Below are 20,517 nucleotides of genomic sequence, written 5' to 3' on the forward strand. Positions count from 1 at the left end.
GTTGCAACTGAAAAGCTTCTGCAGAGACATTAAAGCATCTAGGATAAGAAGGGAACTGGTTGAATGGGGAAAAAATCTTCATATCAAATTTCTCTGATAAGGATTTGGTATCAGATACGTAAACTGTTTCTCTCTTCGTCTTTTTCTTTTTTTTTTCTTTTTCTCATGTATATACGTATCTATGGGTGTATATATGTATATGTGTTTATGTATATGTATACACACATATCCATTCCCCGGTAGATAAATGGTCAAAATATGCTAACAAACAATTCTCAAAAGAATTGAGTATTCACCACCACATGAAAAAATGCCCCAAATCACTAATAATAAGAGAAATACAAATCAAAACAACCCCAAAGCTTCATCTCATACTCTGCGAATTGGCAAAAATTGTGAACAATGGCAACAGTCAATGTTGGAAGGGGTGTGGGAACATAGGCACACCAATACATTGTTGATGGAACTATGAAATAGTACAACGATTTTGAAAAACAATTTGGAATTATGCAAATAAAATGACTAACATATTCATACCCTTTGAATCTGAGACTGTGTTACTGGGTGTACCTCAAAGAAGCCACGGATTTTTTAAAAGGTCCCCACGTACTGAAACATAATTATAGAAGCACTTTTTGTAACAGCTAAGAAATGGAAACAAAGTAGATACTCATCAGCTGTGGGATCAACAAATTGTGGGACATGAATGTAATGGAATATTACTGTGCTATAAGGAACAACAAATATGATGAATACAAAGAAGCATACAAAGATCTCTACCAACTTATGCAAGTGAAATGAGAAAAGCCAAGAAAACAATAGACACAGTAACTATAATATAAATAGAAATAACAATAACACACCAAAAACATTAGAAGGAAATGTAATAAAATTAGTTAAAATCAAGCAGGACTCAGATTAAGAGATATGAGAAGACACCCCCAACCTACCCCTTCATGGAGGTGAGAAGTCTACCAGGTATTACACACTGCTCATATTTTCAGACTTTCTCAAAGTATCAATCAGTTGTGTTGACTTTTCTCTCTAAAAAAATCCTATTTGTCATATGGGATGGCTCTTGCAGAGGGGGAGGGGACACATGGGATACCATGATGATGTAAGAAACAGAAAATACAAAAAATTGAAAGAATAATGTCTGTGCTGCTATTTTTTCTTTTGGGAACATTAAAAGTCATGCACAATTAGGTAAGCTGATAAAATTCTAGTCTTTCAGACCCCAAATGAAACTGAGATTCAGAAAGAGAATTGCTATTCAGGACTTCTCCAAAATCAGGACATTTTGTGGTTCATTGTTATCAGTCAGTTGAAGTTTAAGTCCTGGGACAAAATTTTTTAAAAGTATTCTCCTGATGCTTTTCTCAATTTGCCTGGGGTTCATATAGTCCTTTTGCTGGTAATAAATGAGAAATTCGGACTTGGGTTTAGTCAAAGCCCTAACTAGAGCAAGGCAGCTGGGGCTTTGTCCTAGGTTACTGTTAGTACCTGGGGTGAGGGAATTCTCTGAACAATTCTCTGAACCCATTCCATCCTTGGATGGCCTGGACTGCACAACTCTATGGGGTTCCCTCTCCTGGCCTTAGGCAGTCATTCTCACCATTCCATAGCCATGGTGCCTCTCTTCCTGAATCCTACCTTCTCTCTGAGCCCCAACAGGAGTGTGATCCAGACTTTTAGGGGGAAATAGGCCTCCTCATGTGCCAAGATGACTCCATCTATGGTCAGATTATTTTCTGCCTGACCCCTGCCTTGTTTTTGCCTCAGGTGAAAGAAAGAAATCCTCATTCCCACTCTATTTCCAGCTCTCCTCCTACATTAGAACAATGTTCATGTCTTAGAAAGCCTGTTAAGTGGAGCATGTTCTAAATCAAGGTCACCTGATGAGGTAGTTCAGGCCAGTTTTGGAAACCCGACCTCAAAACAGTCAGACCCAAACTGCCTCCTTCTTTAATCTCTCCTGAATGTTCTTAGGAAAGCAGATATCTTCTAGATCCTAAGCAACGGCCTTAGTTTTGATTCCACCTCTGGAGCCAGGTGGTGCAGTGGATAGAATGCCAGGCCTAGAGTCAGGAAAACTCATTTTTGTGAGTTCAAATCTGGCCGCAGACACTTACTAACTGTGTGACACCAGACAAGTCACTTAACCCTGTTTGCCTTAGTTTCCTCATCTGTAAAAGTGAGCTAGAGAAGGAAACAGTAAACCACTCCAGTATCTTTGTCCAGAAAACCACAAATGGAGTCATAGAGAGTTGGACATGACTGAGAAATGACTGAACAGCAACAAAGGAAAATTTAGAGAATGAATCTGTTTAAAATGATGTGACCAATAGTTTCTTCATGTACATGAGTAACTAACATCAATCAATCATGAAGCAGCGTGTGTGTGTGTGTGTGTGTGTGTGTGCGCGCGCGCGCGCACATGTGTGTGACTCTTTCCCCAGAGATGTTGTTACGAAGATAGGGAAGACCACACACTACACAAAAAAGGCTTGGCTCCTTCTAGCTTTGGGTGGTCTTGGAAACACCTTCCTTCTGGGGAGAAACCATGTGGTCAAAATGGAGAGAAGCCAAAAATTTGAGTCGTCCTGTTGAACTGGGAGATAAAGAGGTCAGGGCCTAGCCCACTGCATCTGAAAACAGGAGGGAATGCAGGCCAGATCAGACCAGGAACAGAAGCAACGTGCTGATCAGATGAAATGCGATGGGCATCTTAAGCGGACTGAAGCGGAGAATAGATAACGATAGACCAGAAGACCAGGGTTGGGTGAGACTCCTGGCATCTGCTCCACAGTCTCCTTTGTTTCCTTGCTTCCCCAGAGCACTGCCCAAGGAAGCTTAACTAGTTCGACATTAACCGGTTGGACTATTTCCCTCTGAGCAAGATGGGGGAAGAGGGGGTGAGGAAAGAGAAGAGGAAAGAGTAGAAAGAAATTCAACATCCCCCTAAAGCTACAAGTCCCATTCCAACATGCTTTACTTTAATTCTTGTCTGTGTTTCTATATGATTTTCAGTTGCTATGAAAATATAGCCATTTACCATGTTGTAATCCAAGCCTATTAAGTGCACAGTTTGAGAGGGAAACATGGAGAGGTAATTGAAAAGAGCAGATTTTCCCCAAAACAGACTGTGGGCAGGGCCTGATGAACCAACTGGAGAGAATTTCTGAAATTTAAGTAATATCTCAGAGCTTCTTCATACCTTAGACTGTTTTTAAACCCAGAAAGAGACTTAATGAGAGAACGAACCAGGAAGACCTGGGTTCAAGTCCCGACTGTGTGATCTTGGGTGACTCTCAATGCCTCCAAGGAAATCTTTCCAACTCTAGCAAACCTGCTTTGGCAGAGGAAATTTATTCATCTTAGGTTCCCTAGGCCAATGTAATCACAGGTCCAGTATAAATAAATAAGTGTGTATGTGTGTGTGTATCACTAATAGAAATGTAACCTTTCACAAAAAATATGTATATATATATGTATATATATATGTCTATGTACACACACATACATATGTGTCTATATATATATACATACATATATATACATATAAATATATATGTATATGAAATGCTACTCTCCAGATGACAAGAGTTCCTTATCTCTGAGGACAAGGGAAAAACAGGACGAGGGCTAAAATTACAGAATTAGGGCTTATAAGATCATAGCTTTAGACCTGAAAAGAACTTTAGAGGTCATCTAGTCTTTCTCTCCCATTTTACACGTAAGGAAATTAAGGCAGAGAGAAATACTGTATATGCTTTGCCCAGGGTCAGTGACAGAAGTGGGATAGAAATATGGATTTTCTGGCAATAGGGGAGTTAGACAGTACTCCGCGTTTCTGACAGATTCTGTGGAATCTCATTTTGTGGTGTTGCTATTGTGGATTTATTCATTAAGTCAGTGTGGAGTCACATGTAATATTGGATGGTTTGGATGTCCCCAGGATAGCAGAAGATTGCAGATGAAGCCCCCAGGCATGTGAGTCAATGTGCACATGTATAGGAGTGTGAGAGAAAGAAAGAATGTCCCCTATTTTCATCATTCCACATCTTGGAAGAGGAGTATCCTCCCCTTCCTCATGAGGTGGAGCAGTGTCTACATCTGGTGGCCTAGCAAAGCCCAGGCTGGAGGGCAGTGGGGATACAGTTGTTGTTCAGTCATTTAGTCGCATTCTCTCTTCGTGACCCCATGGACCATAGCACTCCGGGCCCTTCTGTCCTCCACTATCTCTTGAAGTCTGTCCAGGCTCACACTATCTATCCATCTCATTCTCTGATGTCCCCTTTTCCTTTTGCCTTTAATCTTTCCCAACGTCAGGGTCTTTTTTATGAGTTCCATCTTCTCATTACGTGGCCAAAGTATTTAAGGATAAGGGATATATAACATAATATATGATATTATAATATAGAATATATGACATGATACTATTAAAACAATAAATAAAGGATACAGTAGGAAGCGATAAATCTTCAGACAAAGAGCTCAGAGTATATTGCAAGCTTACTTTTCCCAGATTACTAACAATGATCATGAATTGGTCCAACCTGGAATACAATTTAGAACTATGTGTCATATACTCTTAGTAGATCAAAATGGAGGGAACAGTCCCATATTTATACCAAGACAGTAATACCAGTGCTTTCGGGGGAGTAGCAAAATAAACAAGCAAACAAACAAAAAACTGGAAACAAAGTAAGTAGCCATAGGTTTGGGAATGGCTGGATAAAATGTGATATGGTAAATGAATATAATGGAATATTATTGTCTCATATGAAATAAAGACTGGAGGATGAAGAACAACTTGTTTGAATAGCTACAAAGCAAAATCCGTAAAAGCCAAGAGAAAATATATACAGTGACTACAATAATGTGAAGAAAAACAATTCCAAAGGGACATCAATATTCAGATCAATATAATGGCTCATTGTGACTGCGAAAGACTGATGCTCAAGTGTGCATTTCTTCTCTCAGTAGTCGAGTGGGGGCACCGTGATTGTATAATAAAGCATACGCTGTATTCCATCTGGCAGTTGGATTTTCCCAACTGTACTCCTTTGTTTTAAAAAAAAAAAAGAACATTCTACTGGGGCAAGACAGTTAATGAGATTTGATGTCAACGTTAAAAAAATAAAGCATCGGTAAAACATTAAAAAGAATTCTTCCTATTTTTATCCCATCATTGCATAAAGTACACTGATGGTAGCTGGAACGATGGCCTGCACATGAGCTGCTTGAAGGTGAAAATTAGGAGACTGTTGTGCAAGAGCGCTGACTGTAAAGTTTGTGAAACTGTATGCCTTTCCCTGTCCCATCCCTAGTATTGATGCAGCCTTAGGCAAATCATTGAACCTCCAGGGGTCTCAGTTTCTTCATTTGTAAAATGAAGGTGTAGAATTAGATGAGATCTAAGGTCCCTTCTAGCTCTAAATTCTTTAATTCTAAGAATTGATTGAATTACCTTTCAAGACTCTGTCCAAGCCAAAGATCCCATACCTGTGGTGTGTATTGTGATCCCTTTTCAAAATGTCCATTAGCTAATTGGAGCCTTTGCACCTTATCTGTTTTCCCCTCACTTCTTTCTGTGTCCTTATAGACATCTCACTCATTTGTGCACTATCTTCTCCCCCCTTTGCCCACCTCCATAGTGTCAGCGAATCCCTCAATAGTGTCATATCTGTCCTTTTTATTCATTGCATGGTTTATTTTTAGCCTGAAACAACTGCATCCTAAAAATGGAGTTCCTCACGACACAGGAGTTGGGCCAAGCTATGTAAGGTATCTGGGCTTTGGCTTGACAGCCTCCCCTGCCTGTCTCTCTTTGTACACGCACATGTGTGTGAGAGCGTCTGGGGCTCTTTGTCCTGAGTTCCATAACTGAAAAGTTAACTGGGCTGGAAGAGTTTGGCTCAAACAACAGAAGGGCAAAAGAAAGGCAAATTCTGTGTAAACTGGTCCGGGCCCTTGGCTCCAACCCAACCCAAGTAACCTTTGTATTCTTTACTGCGTTGGATTATTTCTAGGGAAGGACAGGCAGAGAGGGCCATCCTCAATGAAGGTAGCTTCTCTTTTGCTAGTGGGTTTTTACCTGCTGCCTTCTTGCAGGGCAGAAGAGGGATTGAACTTCCCCACTTATGATGGGAAGGACCGGGTAACAAACCTCAATGAGAAGAACTACAAGCAAATGCTGAAGAAATATGACCTCCTCTGCCTCTTCTACCATGAGCCGGTGTCTTCTGATAAAGTCTCCCAAAAGCAGTTCCAAATGAAAGAAATTGTCCTAGAGGTAAGCAGAGAACATGCCTGCAAAACTGTCTGAGTGAGCATATGGACAAGTGCGTGCGTGTGTGTGTGTGTGTGTGTGTGTGTGTGTGTGTATGTGTGTGTGTGTGTGTGTGTGTGTGTGTTTACTCAGGGGAGACTGGGGTGGGAGCATGTGAGCAGAGTACGTTAATATCTAGTAGTACCTTGATCTCACATCTGTTTCAGTACAAATCTGTCTCTACAGTACCAGTGGGGTCACAGAATAAGCCACCTGACCAAGAAGCAGATTCAGAAACATGGCCCAACATGAGGATGATGTACAGTACTCATGTGTGAGCTATCCTTGGTCATCCAGGAGCTGTTTTCCCCAAATCTCTTATCCCTTTGGAGGTCTTTGGTCCCTTCACCTAGGGGTAGGTCTTCCACTGGAGGCCATGTAGGGGAAAAGAAAAGCAAGGAGTTTACTTTCAGTAAACTGAGTCTGCTCATGGGTTCTGGCAGAAGGTTGAGTAAAAGATTTATTCAGTATAATGGGTTGTAGTGAGATTTGGGGGTTACCTCTGGATTTTATTCACTGCACTTCCTTGGTCCCCCAGAACTAGGAGTTGACCTTTGCTCTATCCATTGGTAAGGTGGAGAACAGTACAAAATGAGTTTTGTTCTTTCTCATTTTGTTATTGTTGTTTAGTCATTTTCAGTCTCATAATTTGGCTCACATCTACAGTGGACAAAATGGAGAGATGAGTGGAGATTAACTAGAAAAGTTTTTCTTATGAAAGTCTTTTAGTTGGGAAAAAACACCGAGAAAAGACAGCTCTCATTTCATCTGGTTCATATGGGCTTTTTATAACCTGGCATGGTGCCAACTTTCTAATCTACTGTGAATATGTGCAGGACTTTCTTTTCGAGGCCATCTAGACATCTTAAGATCTCTCAGTCACTGCCAGTACCCATGAGTGCCAGGCATTCTAGGAGGTAGTTAGATTCCTTTTCAGTCAAAGCTACGCTCTCCTTCTTAATGTGACTACCTAGCATAGCCTTGTCCACATGGAAAATACCAGTTGGGGATTAGGGTAGGCTCTCTGTTATCTGGCTTACTCAGAGTGTTCTAGTTAATCCAAGAATAGCCAGATCTTTGGATAATGATAAAGTTACCATTTATAGAACACACGGATCAGCAGCTTTCAAAGAATTAAAACATAATATGAGCATACAAGAACAAAACTAAGCTGACTACTGATGGTCTCTGAGGATTCACAAAGCAAAGACCTTGCAGGACTTCAGGGTTATGTAAAAAATAATCATTTTACCCAGCACTCTAAGATTTATGAAATACTTGGCTTATGACAAGCTTGCAAAGTAGGTAGTGCAAATTTTATTATCTTTACTTTCAGAAGTGGAAACTGAGGCTCACATGTCTTGTCCAGAGTTACACAACAAGTAAAGGACCAGAATGGTCATCTGACACCAGTTCCAATAGGCTTCCCATTGCAGAAAAGAAAGATGTATTTTTACAGTGCTTATCATGTGTCCCAGTACTGGGTTAAGTGCTTTACAAGTACATATCATTTGATCCTCACAAAAAACCCCTGGGTGTTAAATTATTATTACACCCACTTTACAGTTGAGGAAACTGAGGCAAATGAGGTTAAGTGACTTGCCTAGGGTCACACAGCTCCTAAGTATCAGAAGCTGGAATTGAACTCATGTCTTTCTGACTCCAGAGCCAGCACTCTAACCCTCTGGGACACCCAGCTGTCTCTATCTGCTTGACTTAAGAACAAGCAGCTGGTATGGGAAATGAGCCCTGAATTTGGAGTCAGAAGATCTGAATTAAAATTCTGACTCTGGTGCTTGCTATCTGTCCAACCTCAGGCAAATAATTTCCAGGTTGTGGTTTCCTTATTGATAAAATGAGGGGGCTGGACTCCATCATTTCTAAGGTCCCTGCCAGCTCTCAATCCACTTAAGCTATGCCTCAGTTTTCTCAACTGTAAAATGAGGATAATAAGCACTTACCTCACAGGTTTGTTGTAAAGATCAAATGAGATTATATTTGTAAAGCACTTAGCACAAGGCCTGGAACATAGTAGGGGCTTAATAAATGCTTATTCCCCTTCCTCCCTCTTGTTATGTGACTGACCCTCCTTTTCTGGTCATATATTTCTATAATGATATCTTTTATTCCATTTCTTACTCATAGTTTCTGAGGTCTGGAGATAATAATAATAAATAATGATAATAGATAGTATTTATATAGAGTCTTAAGGTTTGCAAAGCACTTTATAGATATGATCTCATTCAATTTTCAGAATAAGCCTGGGGAGGGGATCAATTATTATCAGTGCCAGTACTCATAGCACCATGTCACTCTGTCTCAGCACATGAGCATCAACCAGCACTTCACCAACAGAACGGGGATTTAGAGTTGGGAGGGACCTTAGAGATCTCTGCGTCCAACCGCCTCACTTTACGAAGGGGTACACCGAAGCCCAAGAAAGTCGAGCGACTTGGGAATCAGTTTCCTAGAGAAGTCTGGGCTCATGACTGGCTGAAGGATCAAAAGGGTCACACAGCTAGTAAGTGTCTGAGGCGGGATGTGCCCTCAGATCTTCCTGATTCCATGTCAAAGCAATACCGTGCGGGTCAATAGGCAGAGCATTATCACGGTGTAGTGTACACAGCCCTCAAAAGACCTTAGTTCTAATGCTGGCAATTCTTCTGCTGTATACTAATGGAGAAAATCTTGGCCCAAGATTTTGAGCACTCTGGGTCTCAATTTCCTCATATATTAAATGAAAGGGTTAGACTAAAGGATCTCTGATTAACTCCATACATTTATAAAGAGCCTACTATGTGCAAGGCATTTAGATACAGAAATTAAATAAGACATAGCCCGTCTGGATAATTAAATGATTATGCCATTTTGTTTCCATATTTATATGGAATCTTCTGTGATCTTCTTGAAGCCAGCACTCCCTCCAGTGGTATAGATCACCACCCATCTTTGACTTGTACATGACTTTTTTTTTGGAGGGGAAAGGCAGGGCAATTGGGGTTAAGTGACTTGCCCAAGGTCACACAGCTAGTAAGTATGTCAAGTGTCTGAGGCCGAATTTGAACTCAGGTCCTCCTGACTCCAGGGCCAATGCTCTACTCACCACACCACCAAGCTGCCCCTTGTATATGACTCTTCTCCCTGTGCTCTCATAAATCCTCTCTGGGAAGGTCACCAGATATTTGGAATTCCTTCCTCTTGCTCTCTTAAAATTTCCTAGGTAATAGTATAGCATGCAGGTGGTCAGGGGTGAAATCAGATACCTAGAATTTATTAACTTTTACTATGTGCTGAGCATTATGCGAAGGGCTGAGAATACATGTACAAGTAGGAAGACAGTTCCTGTTCTCAAATGAAGAGAAGACAGCAGACAAAAGAAAGCTGAAAAGAGGGGGTGATAGAGGTTTTGAGTGCATCCTGAAGAGGAATGAGGTGGTTCATGTATGATAGGTCTCTCTTGACAGGCAGCTGGATGGACACTGTGCCTGAAGTCAAGATCCGAGTTCAAATCCAGACTCAGACATTTACTATTTGTGTGACCCTGGGCAAATCACTTAACCTGTGTCCCAGTTTCCTCAACTGTAAAATGGGGTTAATAATAGCACCTACCTCATAGGCTTGTTGTGAGGATCAAATGAGATAACGTTTGTGAAGCACGTAGCACATTGTCTGGCATATAGTAGGTGCTTAATAAATGATTATTCCCCTTACTCCTCCTTGTTACATGATTGACCCTCTTTTTCTGGTCAAATATTTCTGTAATGATATCCTTTAAAATTCTATTTATTTATTTATCTATTTTATTTATTTTATTATCGTATTTATTTTGTTCTATTTCTTATAGTTCCTGAGTGGCAATATATGATGGCCTATTTATCTCCATCATGTGTCTTTCTTTACCTTGCCCTTTGAATCAACCATAATTTTAATTCTTTAGATATTCTTAAATTCCATAATTTGCAGTTATACAGAAAAAAGGTGGGATTTTGTGTCATGGAGAAGTTTGGGATCATGTGATTGATTGAGTAAAAGAGTCATACAATTTCCCAAATAAAATGTAGCCTGTTCTTTTCCTCGTTTTGGTTCCGACATGTTGTATATCCACACTGATTAATGGGCTCTTTGGACTTCCGATCCAACTCCATGTCATAGTCCAGATAATGGGCATTTGTCATCCACTTGGCTTTTCCTTTGAAAATAGTTCGGCTTAATTCTTTCAGGTGACTTGTGAATCTCATTGAGGAGACTATAATGTTCTTGGGCTTGATATAATTATAATAGTGTCACCTACCTACTGGAGCATCTACCATTATATTTAACAATATATTCAAGAACTCAAAATCTGGTGGAACTGAGTGTTGTAAACTAAAAATTAAAAAATAATTGTAAAAAATAACCCAATATATTCATCACCGGAACTACTTACTACAAGAATTCTTTTAAAAAAAATGTGTCTCAAATACCATCTCCCCCCCAAAAAGAACTCATCTCCCCCAGAAAACATATCCTTCTTCTTAACGCCCCTGTTCCCAACAAGGGCATATCATCCATCCAATCACCCAGGTTTACAACTTGGGCATCATTCCTGACCCTTCACTCTCCTCCACCTTCCTATATCTAATACTAATAAATGGGTCAAGTTCATATCTCTTGAATCTGTCCCATTCTCTCTACCCACATGGTTTATCCCTGCAGTTTAGGAACTTATCACTTTTCTATTAGACTAATGCGGGAAGATGAGGAAACTGAGGCAAACAAAAGGTAAGTGACTTGCTCAGGGTCACACAGCTAGTAAGTATCTGAGGCCAGATTTGAACTCAGGTCTCCCCAACCTCAGACCAAGTGCCCTATCCTACCATTGTCCCCCTGCCTCATTGCTCCACTCTCCAATCAGTCTTCCACACAGCTTCCAAACAGATATTCCTAAAACACAGGGCTGGTCTTGCCATGTACTGATTAAGAAGCTCCCTATTGTCTCTAGGATAAAAATACAAACTCTTCTGGTTAGTATTTATTGGAAAATCTTGCTCCAACCCATCTTTCTAGACTCATTTCCCATTACTTCGTGTTCCCATCAAACTGGACTACTTCATGTTCGCTAGACAGGGCATTCAAGGCTCCAATGCAACCTCCTACTTAAAGGTTTCCCTGATCTGTCATAATTATTAGTACTCTCCCTAAAGACAAAGTGATTAGGCGAAGAAATTCTAAGGTGTCTGCCATTGCCTGGCCCATAATCAGTGTTGATTTTGAGGAATGATCCCCTATGGCCAAGGCCAAGGTCCAAGTATCTGAGCTAACAATCTCCATCCCCAAGCAAAAATTTGAAAACACTCTCCCTTCAGTCTGTAATTCTCTAAATGTTCTTGCCAAGGACCATAAAGGACTTTCTTCTTCTGGGATCACCCTAGCACTGGGTGCTATTCCCTGCCTGACTATATTCTATTCCTGAACGGGGGGCAAGGAGAAATAACTCTTGATTTGGAGTCAGAGGCCCTGGCTTTGACTCCCTCTTATGCTACCATCTTTCTATGTGACTTTGAGCAAGTCCCTTGACCACTCTTAGCATCCTATCTGTGAAATAAGGGATGTAACCAGATGACCTCTATCTTCCAACTCCAAATTTGTGATCTAATGTTTTCTCCATTATTAGCATCCCCTCCATTTGAACACTGATCCAGTCTTTTCTTTCATGCTTCTCTTCTCCTCAACATAACTTTTAAAATCTTTTCTGACTTCTCACAAACTTCACCTAATTTTGAACTTTAATACTCCTGCCACTAATCTTAGAGGGCCATACCATGCCCTCTATTCATCCTCCATTGGTTCCAACTTCGTCAATTTCATTTAAATTCTTAGTTGTTTGCTGAGTTTCCCATTTGCCCACACTAATCTCTCCCCCACCCCTCTCTCTCTCATCTCTTTTTGTTCCTCATTAGAACTACCCTCTTTGTGTTTTCAGACATTCATTCTTGACAACTTCTCACACCTCTTAGGATAACTTCTGCTACACAATTTAAGGCCTAAAACTTTTGAGATGTGATCTCTCGAAATCTAGAAGATATGGCTTTCAATCTCTATTGGAAATCATAGGATGGAGTGGTTACTTCCTCTCAAGGTTTCCATCATTACCTACCCCCATCAGTTCCTACTTTTGGCTCAGAATCAGATTGAAAATAGCAGCTTCTGTCCTTGGTTTATCTGCCCTCCAAAGCTCTGAGGATTCATGTTCCATTTCAACCCCATTCCTTGCTGTCTGTATGATACTGGTTAAGTGATTTACCCTCTCTCAGCCTGTTTCTTTTTCTATAAACTGAGGGGGTTAAAATAAGTGCCTTCTGAGGTTTCCTTCAGGGTAGCTAGGTGGCACAGTGGATAGAGTGCTGGTCCCGGAGTCAGGAAAACCTGAGTTCAAATCTGGCCTCAGATACTTACTAGCTATGTGACCCTGGGCAAGTCACTTAACCCTGTTTGCCTTAGTTCCTCATCTGTAAAATAAGCTGGAGAAGGAAATGGCGAACCACTCTAGTGTCTTTGCCAAGAAAACCCTGAATGGGGTCACAAAGAGTCAGTCATGACTGTAAAAGACTCAACAACAACAAAAGATCTCCTTAGCTCCAAATCTGTGGTCCACCACTCTAAGGAATAGTTTGGTTGTGTATATCAAATGTCTACAATGTACATCCCTGAATTGCTTATTCTGAAAGATGACTTCTGATTTGGAGAGTAACCACTCACAAGAGATGAGATCAATATTCTTTGTTGTTTTTGTTGTTCAGTTGTTTCAGTCATATCTGACTCTTCATGACCTCCTCTGGGGTTTTCTTGGCAAAGGTACTGAAGTGGTTTGCCGTTTCCTTTTCCAGCTCATTTTACAGGTAAGGAGACTGAGGCAAAAAGGATTGAGTGACTTGTCCAAGGTCACAGAGCTAGTAAAGTGTCTGAGGCTGGGTTCGAACTCTCAAAGAGGAGGCTTCTTAATTCTAAGCCCAGCACTCTAACCACTGTGCCACTTAGGTATCCAGTCCTCTTAAAAAAGACAATTCTAAAAATCTTAGGCATACTGTTTAGTTAAATGATGAGCTATAGTTCCAGAAGACTCATGGAAAATGCTACCTCCCTCCTAACAGAGAAATGAGGGATTAATATGCAGAATAAGAAATACATTTCTGGACATGGTCAGCATGGGAATTTGTTTTGCTTAACTTTGCTTATATGATACAGGAATTCTGTATTTCCTCCCTCTCTCTCTTTCTTCTTTCTTCCTTCTCTCCCTTCCTTCCTTCCTTCCCTCCTTCCTTCCCTTTCTCCTTCCTTCCTCTTTCCTTTCCTTCCTTCCTCCCTCCTTTCTTTCTTCCTTCCCTTCCTCCCTCATTCCTTCTTTCTTTTTTCCAGCCTTCCTTTCTTTTTTTCCTTCCTTCCTTCCTTCCTTCCTTCCTTCCTTCCTTCCTTCCTTCCTTCCTTCCTTCCTTCCTTCCTTCCTTCTTTCCTCCCTCCCTCCCTCCCTCCCTTCTTTCCTTCCTTCCTTCCTTTCTTCCTTCCTTCCTTCCTTCCGTCTTTCCTTCCTTCACATAGTTAGAACTAAGCTGCACAATGACAGGACCTAGGGGGCCATGTTTCCAAGGGATATGAATTTTCTTTTTACTTTTAATACATTTGTATTGATCTTGTTTATTTTTATATTGCCTAGATTTGCATTTGTATATCTCTCAAAGAGTGACCCTTCATAACAAAGATTTGGGAATTCTCAAATGAAGAGAATTCTTGTGTGACCAGTAGAAGCTTCATCCACATGGTAAATTTAGAAACATTAGAGTGGCCAAATCCCATTAGCACCGTGGAAGCATGAAATTCTAGAAGAGAATATGAGCAAAGGTTACAAATCCTCTTTGCCTCTTTTGTTCCCTAATTCCCTTCTCTTCTCCAGATCGTCCACTTACCTCATTTTTCAGACATGCAACTTGTAAAAAGTCCTTCAATGGGGTCACTTTCCAGATTAAACACACTATCTTAACTCTGAACTTCAGGATCCTGCCCCCATTGTCTCCTCCCCACCTAACTACCATCAGTAGGTGCTGCTCCCCAATTCCCATCATTCATCCTAATGAGACAAGCCTTACAATTCTAGATATGCAGCATGACAGCGAAAAGAACAATGGACTTGGAAATAATCCAAACCTGAGTTTGAATCCTATTTCCAACACTAAAGAGCTGTGTAACCACGTGCAAAATAAATAGCCTCTCTGAGGATCAGTTTCCTCATCTACCTCCCTGGGCCTCAATTGCCTCATCTGTAAAATGGGTTCATTCCTACTGGCTTTAGACACATGATCTATAAAATGAAGGCAATAGAAGCTACCTCACTGGGTTGTTGCAAGGATCATATGAAATAATATGTATAAAACCATTTGGCAAATCTCAAGGTGTTCTATGAATGTCAACAATTATTATTTCAGCTGTGGAGCCCAAATGTGACTTCAAAGTATCTAAATCAATCACCCCCAGCATTTTGTAGAAGCCATCAAGAAGTTATCTTTCTGTCATCTGATGGCATGGCACTTTTCTCTCCTGGTATACTTAAATATTTTAATCTGCATTATAGTCTGTTGCTGACATGTCTTTTCACCCCGAATCAATTGTAATTCTATTGAGAGCAAGTATTATAGCTTATTTATCCCAATACCTCTCCCTGCCCTGAGCACAATGCATTGCATAGTCAATGCATTGCTTAAGAAAGGTGTTTATTTCATATAAATGAATTAGCTAACTAATATATTATAATTGGATCCATGAATAGCTATGATTTTACCTGGGAGCATCTAACCAAGAACAGGACTCTGCACATGATGCTTTTAAAATAAATACTAATACTAATTGGATGGATGAATGAATAAATACCTGGATGGGTGGGTGATTTGTTACATAAGACCTGAGCTCAGTATTCTGTGGATGGATCCACTGTCTCACCAGGGTTGGCATTTCCCACCCTGGTACACTTACAACTCATATGAATCTTTTTATCTTATGTTATTGGAAGATAAAGTCCTTGAGGGCAGTATCTATCTTGCTTTTTATTTGTTTCCCCAGTGCTTAGCGCAGTGCCTGGCACATAGCAAGTGCTAAATAAATGCTTTTGGGGGAGGGGAGGGAATATATTCATTTTCATTCATTCATTCGTTCTGTGTAATTCTTGTCAACATCCTTCTATAAATCTCTCTGAGAGATCTAGGCAATTTATTGGAATATTTCCTCTGAGTCTTTTAATGGCTCATGGATACCAACACAATGTTCAGAACACCCATTTGTCAAACCTCATTCTGGTCATATGACTCCCTACCACTTCCAGTCATGCACATCTTTGGTGGTATCTTTTCTCAAGAGCCTTACACATACTTCATCATCAAATCTACCTGTGTTCAACATATTTATTTCCATTGCCTTTGGGGTCACTTACAACTCTGATCTCCTAATATGATCGTAGCAAACCATGGAATCTTGGGAACTAGGAGACTTGGATTCTAGTCCTCACTTTGCTGTTAATCAGCTCTATGACTGGGTAAGTCACATAAAAACAATGAGATGGTATGGTGGGTAGAGCTCTGGCAGGAAGACCTGAGTTCAAATTTGGTCTCAGTTACCTACTAGCTTGTGACTCAGTTTCCTTATGTACAAAATGAAGATAATAATAGTACCTATCTCATAGGAGTGCTGTTAGTATGAAACAAAGCCCTTTACAAACATCCAAATACCGGCTAAATATTAACTATTATTCCTTATCTGAAATGGATTGTCTCAGGAGGTGGGAAGTTCCTCTTCACTGGAGACCTTCCAACAGGTCTTAATAATGACTACCTGTCTTGAATAGTGAAGATGTTACAAATACAGGCTGGACTAGATGACCTCGAAGGTCCCTCAGAGTCTGTGAGTCTATGAAGTCGAGACCAAAGAACCAGTGATGGGGTACAAGGTGTGAATTTGAAATGACCTAAATAAGTTGGGAAAGTCTCAAGAAATGAATTTTGAGAAAGAAAAGAAACATGCACAAAACAGAGGTGTCCAAAAGTGGAAAGAGCTACCAGCAGGTGGTAGGTTCCCCATCTTGAAGTCTTCAATTTCAGATTGAAAGACCACTTTGCAGATGTGGTGTAGAAACGAACCTTGTATAAGTATGAACAATATTAGATGTCCACTGGAGAGATAAAACAGAAAACAAACAGAAAAAAAAAACAAATTCAAGGCATCCAAAGCAGAACTCAGCATTTTCTCCCTAAAACTTGGCTCTCCTTTTCTCAGATATGCAGGCTTGAAACATTGGGATTGTTTTTTATTTTCCTTTCTCCTTTAACTCTGACCTCCAAGCAATTTCCTGGTCCTGCCAATTTCACCTTCACAATAGCCTTCCAAACTGTCCCCTCTCTCCGCTCAATGGCCACCATTCAAGTTCAAGCCTTACTCACTTCTTGTTTATACTCTTGTAACAGCCTTCTCCCTGTCCTACTCATGTCTGTACTCTTACTTCTCTAACCTATCCTTTGCACAGTGACTTCAATAATCTTCCTAATGTACAGGTCTGGCCATGCCACTGCCCTGATCACAAACCTTCAGTCTTTTCCTATTAATTCATGGGAGTGTAGCTGCAGAGCTCAGAATGAACTAAGAGGCCATTGAGTCTAATCCTCTCATTTTACAGATGAGGAAACAGGCCCAAAGTCACCATGTAATAGGCATAAAATAGAATGAATAAGTGAATCCAAATCAGCTGACTCCAAAATCATCACTCTTTCCATAGGCATGCCTACAAGATGCATTCAGTATGCCCAGGAACACTCTAATGAACCAGCAGCCCTCGTGTCACTGAGGAATTGTCCAGGATACAGGGCCTACTGGGCTTCCTGGGTGTCTGAGGAACCCTGGTTGATGTAATCACTGAAAACTGTGCTTCCTTCATCAGCTTCCCACTCTGTAGCTCTGGTACAAAAGAAAATCCAGGGACTTGAGCATTCTATAGTCTGGGGCCCCTCTATGACCCTCTTTTTGGCTCTCTCTTAGAGGATCTTTAACTTAGCAGAGCCCAGTTACTGTTGAGATTAGACAAAATGTCTGCCCCTCTCCTTCCCACCCTCAGAAATACCCTCCTTCTTCTTGGGTACTCTAGCCAACCACACCTGGGCATATATCACAAAATGACCCTAGAGTCAGAAGACCAAATTCCAAAATCCACCCCTGATACTTGCTGCCTGCAAGAAGCAAATGACTTCACTTTCCTGAGCTTTGTTTTCCTCAGTTATAAAATGAGAAGGGGTGAGATAATAGCGGAATACTATGTCTTCTAAAATCCATTCCAACTTAAAATATATGATACTAACTAGGTGCTAAGCTCAGCTGTTGCTGGAGGGAATATAAGTGCTGTCACTGTTCTCTATATTTTTTTTTTGCTTTGAGGCAAAGCCCCAATCACTCCGCCCTAGTTATGGGTTTGATTCTAGGACCCTTTTGCTGCTAATTTTGACCCATTGTTTAAGTCTGGGTAGGGGTGGTGAGACTATAAAGTCTAAGGCAGCCAACCCTCAGAGCCTTCTCTTTTATAAAACTTTTGTTTGGACGGGTGTCTGATGCCATGTTAGCAGCTTTGCTGAATCAGCTTTTGATTTTCTTATTTAGTAAATAAAAAGCATGCTGCCTTCATATCAAAATTCAGGTATTATTTTTAGCATTTTATCTGTCTAAATGAAATTTTGGCTATGTATGGTGCTCCCTGTAGGCTAGGACATTGCTTCAGTCTTCTTCAGACTTATCATCAGCCCAAACAACTATTCAGTCCACGAAACGATCCATCATCACTGAAATGTTTTCTTGTATGCCCTTCACAAATGCAGCCAACATCACGTAGCAATTCCCAGCTGACTGTCCCTTCGTCTTTAGATAATGCTCTTAGTCTATTAGGTAAGCAGAGTTTTCCAAGTGACCAGGATCATTTCATCTCTTGTTTTATCCTCAGGTATGAATGTGTTGAATAAATTAAGTCATAATGGACCTTTTGGATGCTTCCCAGGAAGCTGAGTTGATTTTAGGACTCTACCAGGGGTTGAAGTTCATTCTATGAATAAGCTAGATCTCCTAGGAGACTCCGAATTAGTTACTCATTCAGTCAGTCGATAATAACATGCTTTGTATCTCAGGAGAAGACATAGTCCCTACACTCCTCACCTTACCAGACAGGCTTACACATTTCAGTTGAGCCAGCAATGCTAGGACCCTTCAAGGACACAGACTGCGTCTTTTTTTGTATAACGTTGCCAGAGCTTCTTGTTCATATGAACAAAGACTTTTAGATTTATAGTGTATTGGTAGTTCTATAGGTGTTTGAATTTTCTTAGTCTTGTATTTCACAAGAGGACCCAAGATCATCAACTATGGACCCTGAATTAAGCTCTAGAATGGGAATATGTGGTGTGTTGTTCAAAACCCCTGGACTACTTAATGTAGCACATAGCAAGCTGTGTCTTGAGTAAAGAAGACTCACCTTACTAAATTCAAATCTGGCCTCAGACACTTACTGGCTATGTGACCCTGGGTAAGTCACTTAACTTTGCTTCAGTTTCCCCATTTGTAAAATGACCTGGAGAAGGAAATGGCAAACCACTCCAGTATCTTTGCCAAGAAAACCCCAAATGGGGTTACCAAGAGTCAGACATGACTAAAAAGCATCTGAACAATAAGCTGTGCCAAAATGGGATCGATTTCTGGGTCTGCCAGTTAATTGTTGTGTGCTCTTGAATGAGGCATGCCTGGACCTACTTTTCCTCATCCATAAAATAGGATTTTTTTTGTACTATCTACCCCCGCATAGTGAAGGTTCTTGTAAGTTAAGTGTTTTGTAGACCTTCAGGTGCTACATAAGTGTGAGTTATTATTCTTATTAGGTGGGGTAGGGACACTGAACCTGTCATTTCCTCAGAACAGGGTATTCCTGATATGGAAACTCCCTTTACAAATGCAGACCAACAACTCATCTTTAAGTTGTAGTCAGATCAGTTAGCTGGGGTGGTAAGGATTAACTATGTGTAGTTATGGATTAGTTACGTAGCTACTATCAGAATCAACTAGATTTCATTTTAATATTTAATATTTATATTTCTTTTTTTAAAATTTTAAACTAAAAAACACTAAATTAAACAAGAATTTCCATATTAATAGTAGAACAGGGAAAAAAAAGAATTGAACATGAAAGTGAATTTCTACTACATACAATTGGCTTTCTTTTAAAATATATAATAAAATATATATATAAATAAAAATAAAATATAATAAAATTAACATGTAATTTTCAAAGCTGCTTCTCTGATTCTTTCTAGCCTTCCTTTTGTCCTTCAGGTGTTCTCTTTTCTTTTTCTTCTTTTCTTTTTGGTTATCCCATCTTTAGCACCCCCTCCCATTCCAACTCCACAATTACTTGTAGCAAATATGCCCATTCAAGCAAAACAGAGTCCGACCTTAGCCATACTGAAAATGTGTCTTATTCTGAATCTTGAGTCTATCATCTCTCCGTCAGGATGCTGCATCATTGTTTCTCTTTCAAAATGTTCTTTACAGTGTTGTTCCTATTGTATAAATCATTCATTTGGTCTTCTCACTTCACTCTACATCAGTTCATACAAACCTGCCCACATTTCTCTGAAACCATTCTTTTCATCATTTCTTATGGTCCAATAGTATTTCATTATACTCACATAACATAATTTATTCAGCCATTCCCCAAATGTTGGGTACTCCCTTAGTTTCCTGTTCTTTGCTCTGACAAAAAGAGCACAGTTCCATTCCTACACCTTAAGAAAAGACAAAGGGAAGCTACTGGATTCAATGGAATTCCCAGTCTGAGTAATGAGAGCACAGAAGAGCAGCACAAATGGGATCCCAGGTATTTCCAAATTGTCTACTCTCCAAAAATGGTATGCACCAAACTCGCACCTGCTCCCCTCTTCAAAACCAGATGAGGTCAGGATTATTTTGGATTGGCCAAGTGACTTCATCCTCAAGTCCTGCCAATGAACTTTCAGAAGGAGTTACTCACACTTCATTTGTATCTCTCCGTCCAGCTGGGGTGTCACTGAACTATGTGTGTGTGTGTGTGTGTGTGTGTGTGATGGGGGGAAGAGAGAGAGAGAGGGAGACAGAGAGAGAGA

The 20,517-nt window shown here is 40.3% G+C and overlaps 1 protein-coding gene across 1 annotated transcript in view; it reads left to right on the forward strand.

Moving 5' to 3' along the window:
• Nucleotides 1–5,811: 5,811 nt before the first annotated feature.
• CASQ2 (calsequestrin 2) overlaps nt 5,812–20,517 on the forward strand; it is a 107,932-nt gene continuing 93,226 nt past the window's right edge. Inside the window, exon 1 of the mRNA XM_036769283.1 lies at nt 5,812–6,298. Within this exon, the coding sequence (XP_036625178.1) occupies nt 6,065–6,298 (234 nt within the window). The 5' untranslated portion in view covers nt 5,812–6,064. The remainder of the gene's footprint in view (nt 6,299–20,517) is intronic.

This window comes from Trichosurus vulpecula, chromosome 7, assembly GCF_011100635.1.
Source record: "Trichosurus vulpecula isolate mTriVul1 chromosome 7, mTriVul1.pri, whole genome shotgun sequence".
In the NCBI taxonomy this organism is placed as follows: domain Eukaryota; kingdom Metazoa; phylum Chordata; class Mammalia; order Diprotodontia; family Phalangeridae; genus Trichosurus; species Trichosurus vulpecula.